Here is a 17,187-nt window from a genome sequence, read left to right as displayed (position 1 = left end):
TCTTTCAAAGAGTTCTGCTGCTCTAGAATTTGTTTAGAGTCATTTATTACAGGTATTTGAAGGGATTTAGGGGGGAAGTCAAACAAGTCCCTACTTTTACTCTGCCATCTTGGCTCTGCCCCCCATGAATTTCTTAACAATCACATCAATTGTGATCGAATTCCTCCTGCTTGTCCGCTCTCAACTGTGCTCCTAGGTCTTTGGACTTGGAAACCTTGCCCCAGCTGGTACCTTTCCCCATCCCTATGACTTTTCAGTTCCATTTATGTGTTGTTCTCCTTTATTAGAATATATGTTCCATTAGGGCAGTGACCATCTTTTTGTTTGTATTTGAATTCCCAGTACATAGCACAGTGTCTGGTACCAGCAAGTACTTAATAAATGTTTGTTGCCTTCCTGGCCTGTCTAAAAAAACTCTACAGTCAGAATAGGGAACTACCTAGAGCTCAGGAGTCATTCTCTTGCCCCCAAAAGGCTTAAAATGAGTTAATTATTATCAGATAATTTCAGTTAGTTAACACTTTTAAATTGCCTATTATGTGTATGGTACTATACTAAACTGGAGATACAATCACAAAAAAGAAAGACAGTCGCTAAGGAGCTTACAATCTTTTTTGGGGAAGAAAACACATAAAAGGAAGATTAAAATGAAGGGTAGAAAAGGGTACCCAATGGGAATGTTTTTGTTTTTCCTGTGCAAGTACAAATGAATGAAACCAGGTGGGAAATGAAGAGATAGCTGACCCTCTGGCCCTCCTTAAATGGAGGATCTGGGTAGATTTTAGCACTCCCGTCCTATCAGATGGGCAGAGGATACAGGTGAGGTGTAAATACCACGGCTGATTCAGTCTTGTAGGATCATGATGTTCCTGGTGAAGTAACAAAATAATACACCTACATAACACCTACATCCTATTTATGCAATGTCTCATTAACAGAAGTTACTTGTCTCTACCTTAGATAATTTATGTTGTTTTCATTTTTTTCAAGTGAAGATCTATCTTCTCTCTCATCTACCTCTTCCCCTACTCTCCCACATTTGAGAAACAAGAAAAACAAAACCCCCATTACAAACTTGTATAGTCCAGCAAAACAAATTCTTGTATAGGCTATGTCCAGAAAAATTATATATCTTTTAAATGTTTATCTTTCTTAATTGTGAGGGTTTTTCTTCTGCTGCCATATATTTCTATACTTTGCTGGTGTAGCATATCGGAATAAAACAAGCATTTCCTTTTATTTTTATTGCTCTTCTGTATAAAAGAAACCTTCCAGAAAAAGTGAATATCATCTCTGTGCAACTTGCATTGTAAGTTAAACATCTCTTGACCACCTACTGTTTCAATTTTTCTCTCAGGTATCACTGATATCTGTAGAGTAGAGTGAATATTGTCTTTTGGATAACTTTCTGACCTATATGGGTTTCTAATGCTCATAAATACAATTTATGTATAATGCAAAGAGTTTTACACAGATTATTTCATTTAAGCCTTAACTGCCCCCTTGGGATAAGTATCATTGGCAATATTATCCCCAACTCACTTTCCATAAAACTACCAAAGCATAGGTTTTGACCATATCTCTTTCCTAATAAAGATGTTCCCATCTAATGTCTGAGAAAATTAAAACTCCCATTTGAGTTTTAAATCCCTTCACAAACTGGTTCAAGTTTATTTTTCCTAGATTATTGGATATTATTCTCCTTTACACACTCTACATTACAGTCAAACTGGCCTAATTTGCTCTTTCCTGTACAGGACAATCTTATCTCCTGTTTCTGTATCTTTTCACAGTATGTTCACTCTCCCCTCCTTACCTCACCCCTTCCCTTCCCTCCATGACTGGAAAGTACTTAGTCCTTACCTTTTCTTCATGGAATCCTTGGCTTTCTGTAATACTCATCTTCTGCAGGAAAGCTACCCTTAGCTGTTAGTACTTTTCCACCAGAAATTACTTGAACCCATTTTATATGTAATGTCCGGTGTATATATTGTTTTCCCCCAATAAATGTAAGCTCTTTGAAGGGCAGGCTTTTTTTGGGGGCAGGGGGATATTGTCTGTATATCTCCAGAATTCAACATGATGCCTGGCACATAGTAGATGTTCCCTAATGCTTGTTGAATGGTTGATTAATAATGAATATCAGAGTGTGTACTTGAACCTAAATCTTCCTGATTGAGGGGACAAAAGAAGAATGGCCAGCATTAGAGAATATGTTATCTTCAGGTATCACTGACTTCAAGTCCACTAAGTTACAGAGAATTAATGCCATCTCCTCACCTTCTTCTTCTGGATTCCTTGGCTTCCCACAAAACTGAAATCTTACTGCAACAGGTCTTTCACAATTGCCCTTCATGCTAGGGCCTTATGACATTAGCTCCAGTTTACCCTGTATATTTCATGCATGTACTAAGTTGAAGAACACTTGAAGAGATTAGATTGGATAATTCTCAATTAGGAAACCTTTGTTCAACATTCACTATGTGCAAGACCCTGAGAATACAAAGACAAAAAAAGTCCTTCCCTCTGCTTCTGCCACCATCCCCGCCCTCCCCCCCTCCCCATTCTGTCAAGAGCTGTAGTAGGAAGCTGATGTGAAAAGGAGTACTGTGTTTTACATAACCATAATTTCTTCCAATAACCTCTCCTGCTCCTTGCTAGAGCATCATCTTATATAATTTATTTTAAAGAAAAAGAGGAAAAGAAAAAAACTCTTTGAGTTTGTCAAATATTAATTATCAAGGTCATTTACTACTGTGGATTGTGTACCTAATCGATTTCACTGATCTGATCCACCAGTCTGTTTGTTAGCAGTACCGGGATTGTTTTTATCATTATTGCAGTAATATAGTTTGAAATCTTGAAATTACAAGCTGACTTCCTCCCACACTCTCCCTCCCCTGCACCTCCATTTTTCCATCGATTCCCTTAACATTCTTGACCTTTGTTCTTCTAGATTAATTTTGTTATTTGTTCTAGCTCTATAAATTTTTTTTATTTTTATTTTTCTTTGGAAAGTCACTTTGCCTCACTGGGCATCAAGATTTTAATCTGTAAATTGAAGAGGTGTTGGTTTATGGCCTTTTAAAGTCCCTTCTATGAGGAAATACTGGGCAAAAAAGAAAAAAAAAATTAGTCTTGAAGTCTAGGCTAACTAGCAGGAAAGGGTGAAGAAGAGTGAATATGGGGGAAATATCCAGACAAGGGCAAGATGAATTCAACTGGGAGTGAAGTGAGGATGGCTAGCTATCTTCACAAAATGGCAATTTTGAGAACAGGCTCCAGCAGGGAGTCATGACATTTTCTTGGGACTTTTTTCAACCTGGGTATTTTGTTCTGAGATGTCTTAGAACCAAAAACTTCTCAATATCTCCCTTCTCTGTCACAGATCAATTCTTTTCTCTTTTTTTCCCCTTAGATATTGCTGGGATACCAAAAATTATTAAATGAGCATACTCTTTGACCAGCAATACTTTTATATACATCCCAAAGTATCTCCTGGAGCCTCCATTTTGTGAAGTTGTCCAGTTCAGCAGGCTTTCATTCCCTTCTCTTTCCTTTTTCTGACTTTCTGGACATGTTTCTTCAGGTATGCGTGGCAACAAATATTGGGATTACTTGGCAAACTACAGCAGTATAGCAATTATTTAAAACCAAGATGGGAGTTATTTAGGCTTAAAGGTAAACTTAAAGTTAAAATTTCAATAAATAAAACAATAAATAAAAATCATATCACTTTTGGACCTAGATTTGAACCTCAGATCTGACTAATAGTTGTGTGAAGGAATTGAACAATGACCTCTAAGCCTTTTTAAACGGCAAAATCCAAATCTTTGGTCCTATTTGTACTAGTTCTAGAACTATATATTTAGAATCTTTTCATCACCATCTCTAGTTTGTTAATGATCATTGCACAATTTTAGTATTTAAAAATATTTAATATGTATTAATTCAAGACAGATTTCCTTATGAGTCAGTTGTGTTGAGGTTTAAACCCAGGGACACCAAAGACTGTTGAGGTTTCATGATGTGTTGTAGTAGAAATGTCTGAAAGAATTCAGAATCAGACCACCTCTAATTCAAGTATAGGCATTTATTGAGATTGATGCCTCTCATGAAGCAGGCTAAGTTCCAAGAGGAACCAGCAACTTCAGAAAGAGCAAGATGGATTTTTATAGGGTAAAGATGTAATTATATAACAGAGGTTCACATAGAATATAGGAATATGATTAATATTAAAAAAGCAGGAGGAGTTTGTTAAGGGATGAGGTATTGGAGAAGGGGCCCCATCTATGGTTTGGTGGTTAAACGTTTTGGCCATGCTGTCCTTCAACTGGCTAGCTATTGTGGTCCTGTCTAGTCAAGATAGATAGTTAGGTATTGTGGTCTTGTCTTGGACTAGATGGATGATGTGATTGTAATTGACTACAAGAACACACCTGTTTCTATGGGAATGGATGGGTCTGGGGGGGGGTCATGGCTGGGTAGAGGCAGTGGCTGGGTTCCCATGCCTCCTGTTTGCTTATGTGACAATTATGAGTTTTAGGGACACACCTGTTGTTCTAGTGAGCAGTGAGGAAGATACGAAGAAGCTAGAAAATTGACAGGGTGGTGGCTAGGTAGGTACAGTGGACCTGTAATGAAGTTAGATTATTGGGGCTGGAGGCAGCTCTATTAGGACTCCATCAGTTGTACCTACTGTGTTTGGCAGACACTAGACTGTGTAGCTGAAGAAACTTTATGCCCTAGAACCTGCTGATTAAGCTCTAATTATGCCAGTTTAGAATATTGGGGAAGTAGGAGTAAATAACCTCCACTGAAGTTTTTATTCATATATCCTGTGTGGAAAACAACTTGGTTCTGAGGCCATCATGGCCCCAGCACAAAATCTGGAAGGTTTAGAAAAAACAAGCTGGGTAATAAGCTAGACTTGTGTCTGCCACATAAGGATAAAGTTGAGGAAAGGCAGCTTCAGTGGGTGGAAAGAAAGAGTAGCTTGAAACTAGGAAGGACCATTTGAAGTCCTACCTCTGACCCATTTTAGCTCTCTAATCCTGGACAAGCCATTGAACCTCTCAGTGTTTCAGACAATTCCCTAACATTCCAGGGAAGTTGAAAACCTGTAATGGTAACAGTGGAATCCCAGATACACTCCTTCTTCCCTTTTTGATGCATCATTTTGATGTCACTGCTGCATTTACTTATGGTTTTATCTATATTTACCTCATTGAGAGACAAGTAGCTTGGTCAAATAAAAAGTGGTAGTCAATCAGGAACCATTTATTAATCGCCTATAATATGTTAGATATTGTGTAAAGTACAGGGCACATACAAAGAGTCAAAAGGCCAATCCTGCCCTCAAGGAGCTCACACACCCTAACGGAAGAGACAACAAATGTATAAAATATACAGGACAAATAGGAAATAATTAAGAGAGGGGAGGCATTGGAATTAAGAAGGTTGGGAAAGGATTCCTGTAGAAGATGGGATTTTGGTTGGGACTTAAAAGAAAGCCAGGGAAAGCAGTAGGCAGATGAGGAGGGAGAGCATTTCAGGCAGAGGATGCAGCTAGAGAAAATGCCAAGAGAAGAGAGATGGGGCATCTTGTTCCAGGAACAGCCAGGAGGGAATGGTCACTGGAACACTTGGTGGGAGTAAGATATAAGAAGAGTGGAAAGGTAGAGGGGTTAGGAAGGACTTTGAATGATAAGCAGAGGATTTTGGTTTTGATCCTGGAGGCAACTAGGAGCTACTAAAGTCATTACTTGTGCTTTAGTTTTCAAAAGCAAAAGCAAAGCCAGAATTAAACTCAGCAAAGCCTGAATTCAATGTAAAACAGCCATTCATTTCAGTGGTAATGGCCTGGATGTTCTATGAAAAGCCAACAAAATGCTCCATGAATTGTGAACTTACTACAAAGGATGCCTTTCCTGATCTCTCCAGTTATTTGCATGTTCTCCCTCCTGATTGTTTTTTTAATTAATTAATTTTTAGTTTTCAACATTCACATCCACAAGATTTTGAGTTCCAAATTTTTCCCCATCTTTCCCCTACCCACACTCCAAGACAGCATGCATTCTGATTACCCCTTCCCTCAATCTGCCCTCTCTTCTATCACACCTCTTTCTTCTCTTATTCCCTTATCCCCTCTATTTTCCTGTAGGGAAGATAGATTTCTATATCCCATTGACTGTATGTCTTATTTCCCAGTTGCATGTAAAAACAATTTTTAACATTAGTTTTTAAAACTTTGAGTTCCAACTTCTCTCCCTTTCTCCCTCCCCTCCTACGCCCATTGAGAAGGCAAGCAATTTGATATAGCTTATACATGAATAGTCATGCAAAACAATTCCGTAAGTCATGTTGTGAAAGACTAACCATATTTTCCCTTTATCCCATCCCACCTGTATCTATTGTTCTTTCTTTTGACCCTGTCCCTCTGCAAAAGTGTTTACTCCTAATTACCCCTCCTCCCATTTGCCCTTCCTTCTATCAAGCCTCCCCTCCCCAATACTTTCCTGTGGTGTAAGATAGATTTTCATACCCAATTGAGTGTGGTTGTTATTCCCTCCTTAAGCCAAATGCAAAGTCCCTCCTGATTCTTGTGGACATGTTTGTATCCTGTCCCCCTTAAAAACAGACACCACTTAGTGTCCTTCATAAATGTTTGTTAAATGGAAAGGCTACAGGAGACCTGGTAGGTTTTCTTCAATGCTGGTGCCTTGTTAATATAGTGGGATGCAGTGGGGAAAGTTCTGGGTCAGGACTCAGAGCAAGCCACTTCATCTCTAGGGACTTACCTTCCCTACCGTAAAATGTAAAGGTTTAACCGACTAGTTGAGACCAGGTCTCTTCCAACACTAAATCTGTAACACGACTTTGTGGGCAATGGTACTACCATGGCTTTTGAGATGCACCAGAAACAAAAAGCAGCTCCTGCTGGGCACGACCTGTTCCTCCTTAGCTTGGAGCATCCCACGAGCAAGTGCGGGGCAGACCAGGTTCTGCGTTGGGCAAAGCCCGCATCGCGGGAGAGCCAGGCACACACAGAAACGGGCTCCAACGGCTCCTTCCCTCGGGGTACGACCGCAAAAAGACCAAACTGTCTGGAAAGTGGGGGGGCAAATAAAGCGCTGGGAAGAAACGGGTTAACGGGAGCCAGGATCGCAAGCTCCGGCCGAGAAGGTTCCAGGGAACTGGGGCAAAGTTGAACCCGGCAGAGCGACGCTCCGCCCGGGTCGCGGCTCCGCCTCGTCTCTCCCCGTTAGCCCGCCCCGGGCTCCGCCACCCTCGTCCCGCGCCTCCTGCGCCCCGCACTTTTCTCGTCCACGGTCAGGTTCTGTAACGAACAGGCATGGCGTCGCGGAGCGGCCGTTGCTTGGGGCCTTGGGCCCTGCGGGCTGTCCGTTTCCCTCCCGAGCGGGTAAGGCTGGCCCCCTTCGCCCCGGCTGCGGCGGGGCGGGAGTCCAGGGCCGGGCTGGCGTGGCCGCTTCTCTTGGCCGCCGCTGCGAGCGAGGCCTGCGGGGCACGAGGGCCGCAGAGGGGTGGGGGCTGCGAGGCGGGGTGCCCAGCCGCGCCGGGGGCTCGAGGGGGGCGGCCAAGAACGCCGCCGTGGCCCTGCTCTGAACTTGAACCTCCTCGCTCCCCCGCCCCCTGCGGTGCTGCGTGTCAGCCCCTTGTTGAACCTTGTGTGCCTCCTCGTTGGGGGCTGTGGCGCAGTGCATTTAAAATTAGATCAGTTTAAAGCCCCGCGAGTTCCAGCCCCCTCTCCCGCTCATGCAAGGAGTGAGGGTGCCCTTCCCCCATTCCCTCCAACTCTTCCTCTACCCCGTCCTGCCTCTGCCGCCCCCCTCTGCATTCTAAAGTCGCCCCAAACTTGAAGCTAACGGAAAAACCGAGGGGTGAAGGCGAGAACACTCAGTCCGGGACTCTGGGCTCTCCGGTGCCTTTGAGGAATTTGGTGGCTGTCCCGAGCGTGAAATAAAGAACCAGCATTTATTAAGGGCTCACTGTGGGCGAAGCCCCTAGCAGCAGAATAAAAAATCCATTTATATTGACGATTTAAGTTTACAAAGGACTTCCTTAAAAACCAAACCAAACCAAATCCCCGGTGAGGTAAGTTGTATATTCTCAGATAGAACTGTCACTTCCCAGTAATCAGAAAGTGAGTGTAAGAATGGATCATAGGCCTGTTGTCTGTCCCCTTGGAAAAGTGAGCTGGGACATGAAGGGAGTCTGGTATCTTAGTCTTCCTGGCTCCTGGTCCAGCAGGTTGCATGGTACACTGCTCTATTAGGGTGCAAGCCTCATGGGGACATGGGCTGTCTTGCTTGTATTTGTATACACAGCACTTGGTATAATACCTGGCATATGGTAAGTGCTTAATAAATACTCTCTCTCGGTCTCTTTTCCCACCCACCCCTCTCACCTCCCCACTGCTGTTGGAAGAGTTTGGAATTTTTGTTTTCTTAAGTAAGGTTTTTATTTTTTGAACAAGATTTATTCCTGTGTATAGGGTGTGTTTATTATTGTTTCCTCCCTATGAAGACAAAGACTCAAGCTGATTTGCTTATTAGTTCACAGATAAAGGACAACATTATTAACTCAGTATAGTGGAACAATAGTGAAACTGACAGACCTACCAGCTCCTTGACCCTAATAGGCAAGTTACCATAATCAGTTAAAAAGTTATCATAATCAGTTTCATGGGCATGCTCATTTTTATAGGTTCATCGTTATAGAGCTGGAAGGGACCTAAGAGACGACCTTGCCAAACTTGTTCATTTTACTTATGAGAGACTGAGGCCCAGGGAGGTTAAATGATTGTTAAATGAATTGATCATGGGAGGTGAGCATCAGAGGTGAGATAATAAACCTAGGGTCATCTGGTTCCAGGACCAGTGTGTTTTTCACTGTATTATTCTGCTTCCCAATAATAATTTATAAAGTACTTTATACACATTTTCTCATTTTAACCTCACAACAACACTGAGAGGTAGTTGCTGTTATCCCAAGTTTATAGAATATGAAACTGAGTCTGATCAAAAGAGGCTAATAACTTCTCTAAATTTACAAAGCTAGAGGCATGATATAAACCAAGGACAAAGGTTGTCCAGGCTCCAAGAACAGTGCTCTCTGAATACACTAATACAGTGCTCTCTAATATGTAGTGGTAGGAAGTACATTCTCTGAGGGGGTTAGTTTCTGAAATTAGCATTTAAACTGAAAAGTTATTGTCTGGTTAAAAATTATCCTCTTTCTATAGTACTTCATCAAGGTGAACAGCCTCTTAAAGGTTAGAACTATGTAGATTAGGGGTAACTAGCAAGCAGGATCCATGACTTTGGGATAGGGATTGACTCTATGACTCAGGTCCAAAGCTCAGAGATATGCAGCTGTTGCCCCTTTGCCTAGTGGGAAAGGATTGAGGGGGATGGAGGGCAGATTTATGTTTCCCATATCTGGCTTCCTCAGGTGCCTGAGGTCGTTGATTAGAATGGTGGGGGGGGGGGGGGGTTGGGGATCGGGAACAGCAGGAGTATTGGAACTATGCAATGTAAGTTCAATTCAATGAACATATACTAAGTTCCTATTAAGACTAAGGTTTAGCCTTAGGCAAGAATTTTTAACCTGAGGTCCATGAACTTGTCCATTTTAGGATATCTCTTGTGAAAACCTGTTTATTCTTACTAATATCCCCATAGAGAGAATGCCTTCAATTTTAGTACAGATGACTCTTACAAGAATTTTATATGCATGAGAAAGTAGTTGTTGATCTTGTCTTGATCACTTTTTTATTATTTATAAGGTACAAGATTTTTCCCTCCACTTATGGTACTGTATATGTTAATCCCTCAGTGCCCCATAATTCTGAAATGTTCAGCATGGATCTTCTCTACATACCCTTGGTTCAATCTGTCTCCTTTTCCTCTCTTTGTTCTGTACCATTCCTCTCCCTTCCAGAAGTACATCTGGGACTATGTGTGATGTTAAAGACAAAGTGTGGTGGCTCCACCCTCATTGAGGATGAAAATAAATTGTAGCAATAACCTTTGCAGAATTTTTCTGCAAAGTAGTGCTCCTTGCATTTCTGTCCTTTTATGATTTTTACTTTACTTCCCACCACATGATTTTCAATTCAGTGGCACTGTCCATCTTGCCATTCCAGGAGCAAGACACTCCGTCTCATAGCCCTGGGCATTTTCTCTAGTTGTCTCCCAGACCTGGAACATTTTCCCTCCTCTTCTTTACCTGTTGCCTTCTCTGGTTTCCTTTAAGTCCCAACTAAAATCCCATCTTCTCCAGGAAGCTTTTCCCAAGCCCTCTTACTTCTAGAGCTTTCTGTCTCTTAATTATTTCCTGTTTATTCTGTATATAGCTTGTTTTTATATGTTTGTTTGCTTGTGGCCTCTCACATTAGATTTGTAAGCTCCTTGAGGGCCAGTACTATATTTGCCTCCTTTTGTATCCCCAACCCTTAGCACAGTGCCTAGCACATAGTAGGTGCTTAATATTTATTGACTGATAGAACAGGAGGTGTCAAAATAAATAAAATGTTATGTGAAAGCACTTTTTAAACTTTTCAGTGTTACATAAATATGTTATTATTGCTAACAATTTTATTCCCCTCCTACTCCCTGCCCCTACCCCACCCTCCAATCCATCAAAAAAATACCACACAAATAGAAATCCATGGCAGTGTTGTTGGTGTAGAACAGGATTTTGGATTTTCCATTTTTGCTAAGTAATTACAGTCATTAGCCTACATGCAAACTTGCTGATTCGTCATCTTAATGTCATAGTTCTGGGGAGGCAGGTTTCAGTCTTTAAGCAAAATTGCCATTTCTGTAGAAGTAATTTATTGTGGGTTGCTTAGCTTATTATATCTAGGCAAAAATGGGAGAGATAGATAAATTTCTTTGTCAGCAGAAAACTAAAAGAAGTAATGGTCCACTTATACTTTTGCATTACACATTGGCAAATTCATGTCCCAAATTTTATCGAGTTCTCAGCTTAGTTTTTAAGGTATCAAGGAGCTCCTATTTGCTGGGTTGGGAGCAGGGGATGGGATATAAAAGTACTTCTTTATGGGAAAAAATAATGATGGGTTCCAACTTGAGGAAAAATGGTTTGTTTGCTTTTATTTTAAGACCCAATAGCTAATGAATAAAAGTATGACAACTGGACTTCCACCATCTTCACTAAAGTAATCATAATAACTCATGTTTATATAGTACTTCCCTTACAATAGTCCTGTTGGAATAGAATCTACTCAGTAGGCCCCATTGTAAAGGTTAGGAGAAGCCTAACCAGGAAACTATGAGTTCAGGAAAACCTAAGGTCTCATCACAGGTCTTACTGGCAATTGGAGGTGGTAGCAAAGTCCCCCACAGGTAGTAGTAGTAGCTGCAGCATTTAGAAGATGACCCAGCAGCAACCTGGAGATGTGTGCATCCAAGGCAATACAGCATCTGGAGAGATGCTTAACAGATGATTAATTTAGCCCAACTGCAATTAGGCTCAGCAAGGACATCCTCCCAATCCTTGTCATCTCGCAGAGATTGACAGTGATTTTTCACAAGGGTCTCCCAGTTAGTAATGTCAGATTCAAGATTTGAATTCATATTTTCCAACTTTGTTGTTGTTTAATCATTCTAGTTGTATAAACTCTTCTTGACTCCATTTGGGGTTTTCTTGGCAAAGATACTGGAGTGGTTTGCCATTTCCTTCTCTATTCCAACTCTCATACCAGTGTTTATTCTGTTGCATTACATTCTTTTTTGAAAAGGATATTTATTTTTAGTTTTCAACATTCACTTTTATAAGATTTTGAGTTTTTAATTTTCTATCCTTTCTTCCCCTTCCCTCTCCACCAGACAGTGTGCAATCTGATACAGGCTATACATGTACAATCATATTAAACATATTTCCACATTAAGTCATGTAAAGAAGAATTAGAACCAAAGGGAAAAACCATAAGAAATAAAAAAAAGGAAAAATAGTATATGTTTTGATCTTCATTTATACTCCACGGTTATTTCCCCAGATGTAGATACCATTTTCCATCATGAATCTTTTGGAATTGTCTTAGATTGTTGCATTGCTGAGAAGAGCTAAATCTGTCAAAGTTGGTCATCGAATCAACATCGATGTTGCTGTTACTGTGTACGTTTTTTTTCCTGGTTCACCTCACTTCACTCAGCATCAGTTCATTCCAGTCTTTCCAGGTTTTTCTGAAATCTACCTGCTCATCATTTCTTATGGAACAATACATTCAACTTATTCAACCATTCCCCAATTGATGAACATGCCTTCAATTTCCAATTCCTTGCCACCACAAAAAGAGCTACTATAAATATTTTTGTACATGTAGGCCCTTTTCCCATTTTTATGACTCTTTGAGATACAGGCCTAGAAGAGGTATAACTAGGTCAAAGGGTATGCACAGTTTTATAGCCCATTGGGCATAGTTCCAAATTGCTCTCCAGAAGGGTTAGATCAATTCACAACACGAACAATGCATTTGTGTTCTAATTTTCCCACATCTCCAGCATTTATAATTTTCCTGTTTTGTTATGTGAGCCAGTCTAATAGGTGTGATATGGTACCTCAGAGTTGTTCTAATTTGTATTTCTCTAAACAGTGCTGGAAGGTAATAGTGTGGTCTTCTTTGGCAACAAAGGACAAGCACAATTCTCTAAACACTAGTGATTTAGAGCATTTTTTCATATGACTATAGTTAGCTTTAATTTCTTCCTCTGAAAACTGCTTGTTTACTTCCTTTGACCATTTATCAATTGGGGAATATACCACATTCTTTCCAGGATTGATATTGTACAAAACCTGAAGAACCATATATGTGGGATATTGCATATGCTATCACACTGAGTTATATATTGGTTAGTTTTGCTGACCTTTTTTAAAAGTTCCTTTTTTATTCTGTTATAAGAAATGATTTGCTGGGTAGGGGAGGGAGGAAAAGGGGTATATTGGAAACAAAACTGATTAAAAAAGATTTCAATAAAAATTGAAATTGGCCCAAAAGACTAAATATTCCTTGGAGCAGAACTATAATAATAAATTGACATCTTTTGCATTTATTTATTTATTCAGTTCTGACAGAAACATTTTATCTTTTTCTTAAACCCTAAGGAGAAAAACTTTAGAGGAGACAGCATAGTAGAGTGGAACAGGTGTTGACTATGGAGTCAGGAAGGACCTGGGTTGAAATTCTGCTTTTGGCACTTACTAGCTGTGTGTGACCATGGCTGAATTACTTAATATTTTTTAAATTTCAGTTTTCTCTCCTGTAATGCAGGCTAATGATGCCGTAAAACCAATTACACTGTAGTATATCACCCCCTCTGGAGTTACTACCCAATTAGTCATTCACAGTCACAGAGCAGCTGATTGCTACTCTTTCCAAGTTCTATTATATAACCTTGAAGGTACAGTGAGATTTTTTTTTATCTCTAGGCCCCCACCAGTATGGTCCCAATTAGCTTTTAGAAGAATTTACTGAAAAGGCATAGCTGGAACTGTTGGTACAAACCATTCCCCCCAAACAAGGGACACACTCACCTCTTGGGACACACAACATCCCTGGAGAATGTGAACTCATATTTAAAGTATAATAAATATAATATGTATATATAAAAATACATATTTCTATATTACATATTGTATATACAATATAAATATATAAATGAAATATAAGTACAATACATATAATAATAAAAGTATAAAAAAGTGATGAGGTATATGTGTAGAAAACATATGGCCAAGGGCTACCTTCCAACTCTGGCTCAAGAAGTCCTTCTCTCCTTTTATTGATTCCCCATGAAGTTTTTTTTAGGGTATAGTGTTCTGCTGGTTGAGTCAGCTGTTCGGCCATGCCATGCTGCTCCTGCTGGTACTCTTCTCCCCTTCTACTCAGGTCCCAAGGAGGGAAGGATGCTAGATGCTGTACTGGCTCCTTGTTGAACTCAGCTGCAGCCAATCATCTGCTATCCTGTCTTTCCAGATGTTGCATTGCCCACCAAATCACTACTTGGGCATGTCCATCTCCAGATTGCTTCTGGGTTATGTTCCAACTTCTGTTGCTACTGCTAGCACCTCTGTGGACTTTGTCATGAATGCCACTTGGCAGTGGGACCTCTGATGGGATCTCAGGATCTCCTCATGTCCTCTTAGCTAGGTGCCTTTGGGCAAGCCCAAAGTCAGTCTACAAACATAAATTAAGAACTTGCTGTATACTAAGTCTTGTGTAGAGGACTAAGGAAACAAAACAAAGACTAGAACATAGCTCTTGCCTTCAATTATAATGGAATAAACACTATTAAATATCTATGTACATACAGATAGGTCCCTGTTATTGCAAATATTGAATACCGTGAATTGGTATTATTATTACTCAGTTTCTTGTTGCATATTTCCTTTGGTCTGACAGTTACCGTAGTTTATATAATTATAACTTCTAAGTGCAGTCCACTTGACTAGATTCATTGTTTGCACTAATCAGGACCTAGCTGAACAAGGTATATGCAGAGAAGATGAAAAAGTAGGCACTGGAGTAGGGAGGGAGAACTGGAAAAACCTCCTGTAAACAAAATCTCATGCATGTTTTATAATCTTATCAAGTGTATTGGGAATTTATCAAATTGATTCTCTTGCCATAGAATCATCACTTTTAAAAAAGCCTGCTTTTCCCCTTTTTCTTCCTGTCTTAAAAAGCTAGCAAAGAGCATTAATAGAAAATTTAACGTTACTCTTTGTAAAGGAACTAAATATGTAAATAACTAAATACTATGATAAAAACGAAGTACTCAAGTACTCAGTCCCTAGTTTTAGCACCCCCATTTTTTTTTAAGTATGCATATGGATCTACCCAGAAAATATTTTTTGGTGAGAACCATATCCCTAGCTTTGATTCCAATTCTCCCTCCTTTCTTTTACCCTCCACTGTCCATGCAAGGCAAATTGTTCTTCCTCTACTCGTGATATCATTCTATCCTTTTTTTCCCTACTAGATTGTTCCTATGGAGTTCTCATTTTTTCATTTAACAGCCTCTAAATTTCTCCATCATTTCTATCAAACCAGTCTTGATGTTTGTGAGTGCTCTGACCCAGATGAGCAAACATCGCTGGTGTTGCATACCAGATCTCTGAAAGCTTCCCACTTCTTTCCTGCTCCACTGTTGCCAACTGTGTGTCAACTCAACTTTCCCTGCAAGTTAGCAACAAACTGTTTCTGTTCATAGAAGTTCTCTAATCTGTTGACTGATTCTTCTGGTAGTCATTTTGCCTTGGGGCTGCTTTTGTTAAATGCAGATATTGAGCTTGGAGAGGATAAGGTTATGATCAGTTCAGTATTCTGCACCGCACGTTGCCTTAGTTACTCTTACATCCTATCTGTGTCCTTACAATCATATCATCTATTAAATGCCAACGTTTGCTTTGAGGGTGCATCCATGGAGTTTTATTGCATTTAGGTAAATGGAAGACAGTGTTGGTGATAAGAAGGTCATGAGATGTACAAGTCTTCAGCAGTAAATGGCCATGGCTGTTGCTGTTTCCAACTCCTTTCTTCCTAAGGACTCTCTGCCATGTCTGATAGTCTGAGTCTAGCCTAGCATTAAAGTCACCCAGAATTATAAACTTGTACTTTTTCGTTACACTCTCCAGGTCTCTCTTAAGAACTTTGGAACTGGTTGTGTGACGTGGGAGATGCTAGCACAGGACTGCCTAACGCAGAATGCACTCATCAGAGAAGGTGCTATGCTCTGTGACAGTTGAAGTGGCTCAAAAGAAACCCAAGATGCACAAATTTAGAAAATCCCCCCAAATGTTCACATGGACTATTTGTGTCCAACCTGTGGTAGAGCATTCCAAAATCATATTGGTCTGATCAGCCACAGTCAGATACATTGTAACTTGACTCTGACATAATGATGTCATTTTGGTGCTCTTTGAGAATGAAGGATAACAGCCTTCCAACCAGACTGATCCCTCTATCATCCCCACTTTCACTTATCTTGAATTTCTCTCTCCTTGTTGACTGTTTCCTTTCCTTAAAAACTACACACTTGATCTCTTATAACTACATTTCTCTTTTTTTTCATGACTAGACTCAATGAGAAGGCTGTCTGCATTGGGTGCCTCCACTTCCTTTCCTCTCACTACAATTGAGAGCTGTTCAATTGGCAGGTGGTAGAGAAGAGGGAGAGGGAGAGAAAGAGGAGACCTAAAACACAACTCAGACAGGTAGGCTAAGAGAATAAAACTCATGTAAAGGCAGCACTACATTGGGGGACACAGAAGCACAGAACCATTCAGCTGAGAAGACTTGTTCCCTTGGGAATGTCATGCTCCTGGAAGGGAAGTATTCTCCAAAGTATCCTTCCTGATTTTGGTGTCTCTCTGGAGCTGGCTGATTTGTATATAAAAGTTCAGGGCATGTGGGAGGGCTGGGTTTTGAGGTGCACAGGTACAGGGAGGAAAAGGCAAACTGGTGGTTGGCAAGATACTATTTTTGGACACACAACAATATTAACCTTAAAAATATAACTGTCATTTTTCCATACCTAGATTGTATAAACTACAGTCTTCCTTAAGGGGAGACTGTTTTGGAGGTCTCAGGATCACCAGTCCTTACAACGCCAATGTTTTGTTAATTACTGAATCTAATGGCCTTTTTTTTTTTAAAATCAGTCCTCATTCTATGACACCTCTTCAGCATTTGGTGCTGTCTTTCACCCTCTTCTCCTTGATACTTTCTTCTCTTTAGGTTTTCATAGCTCTCTTTAGGTTCTCCTACTATCCCTATTCCTGTTGAGGATACTCCCAGTATCCTCAGTGATCTGGGCTCTTTCACAGGACTGAAGTAGGGGATCCACAACATTTCTGATGGATGGGGCATTCATAGTCTATGCAGAAGAGAAGCTGGAGGACTACTCTACTGGATGTCTCATGAGATTGAGAGAAATGCAAATTTATTAAATCATGACCCATAAAAGAAACTTTGGTGTGCTCTGAAATACAACTCTAGCTAATTACAGCCTACTGGAAATTATAAGGATCTTGTGTTATCACATACAATACAATTCCTTTTTCTAGTTAAAGCTTTCTGGACTTTTCTTATTTTGAACATAATAGAAAAGTGTTATATATTATGAATTTATTAGCTGG

The 17,187-nt window shown here is 40.3% G+C and overlaps 1 protein-coding gene across 3 annotated transcripts in view; it reads left to right on the top strand.

The window, feature by feature from the left end:
* Positions 1–7,198: 7,198 nt before the first annotated feature.
* The window catches only part of DECR1 (2,4-dienoyl-CoA reductase 1), a 47,626-nt gene continuing 37,637 nt past the window's right edge, over positions 7,199–17,187 (top strand). Inside the window, exons 1-2 of one of the 3 annotated variants that reach the window (XM_072603612.1) lie at positions 7,257–7,423; positions 16,128–16,263. Coding sequence is in view for 1 of the 3 variants with exons in the window: in XM_072603610.1 (XP_072459711.1) it covers positions 7,355–7,423 (69 nt within the window). In the remaining 2 variants the exon portion in view is untranslated. Of the gene's footprint in view, positions 7,424–7,752; positions 8,116–16,127; positions 16,264–17,187 lie in introns of those variants that run through there. The other 2 variants (XM_072603610.1, XM_072603611.1) reach the window with 2 other exon arrangements.

Source organism: Notamacropus eugenii, chromosome 4 (genome assembly GCF_028372415.1).
Source record: "Notamacropus eugenii isolate mMacEug1 chromosome 4, mMacEug1.pri_v2, whole genome shotgun sequence".
Classification (NCBI taxonomy): Eukaryota; Metazoa; Chordata; class Mammalia; order Diprotodontia; family Macropodidae; genus Notamacropus; species Notamacropus eugenii.
The sequence above is the reverse complement of the archived record's forward strand: the minus strand, read 5'-3'. Positions and strand labels throughout refer to the sequence as shown.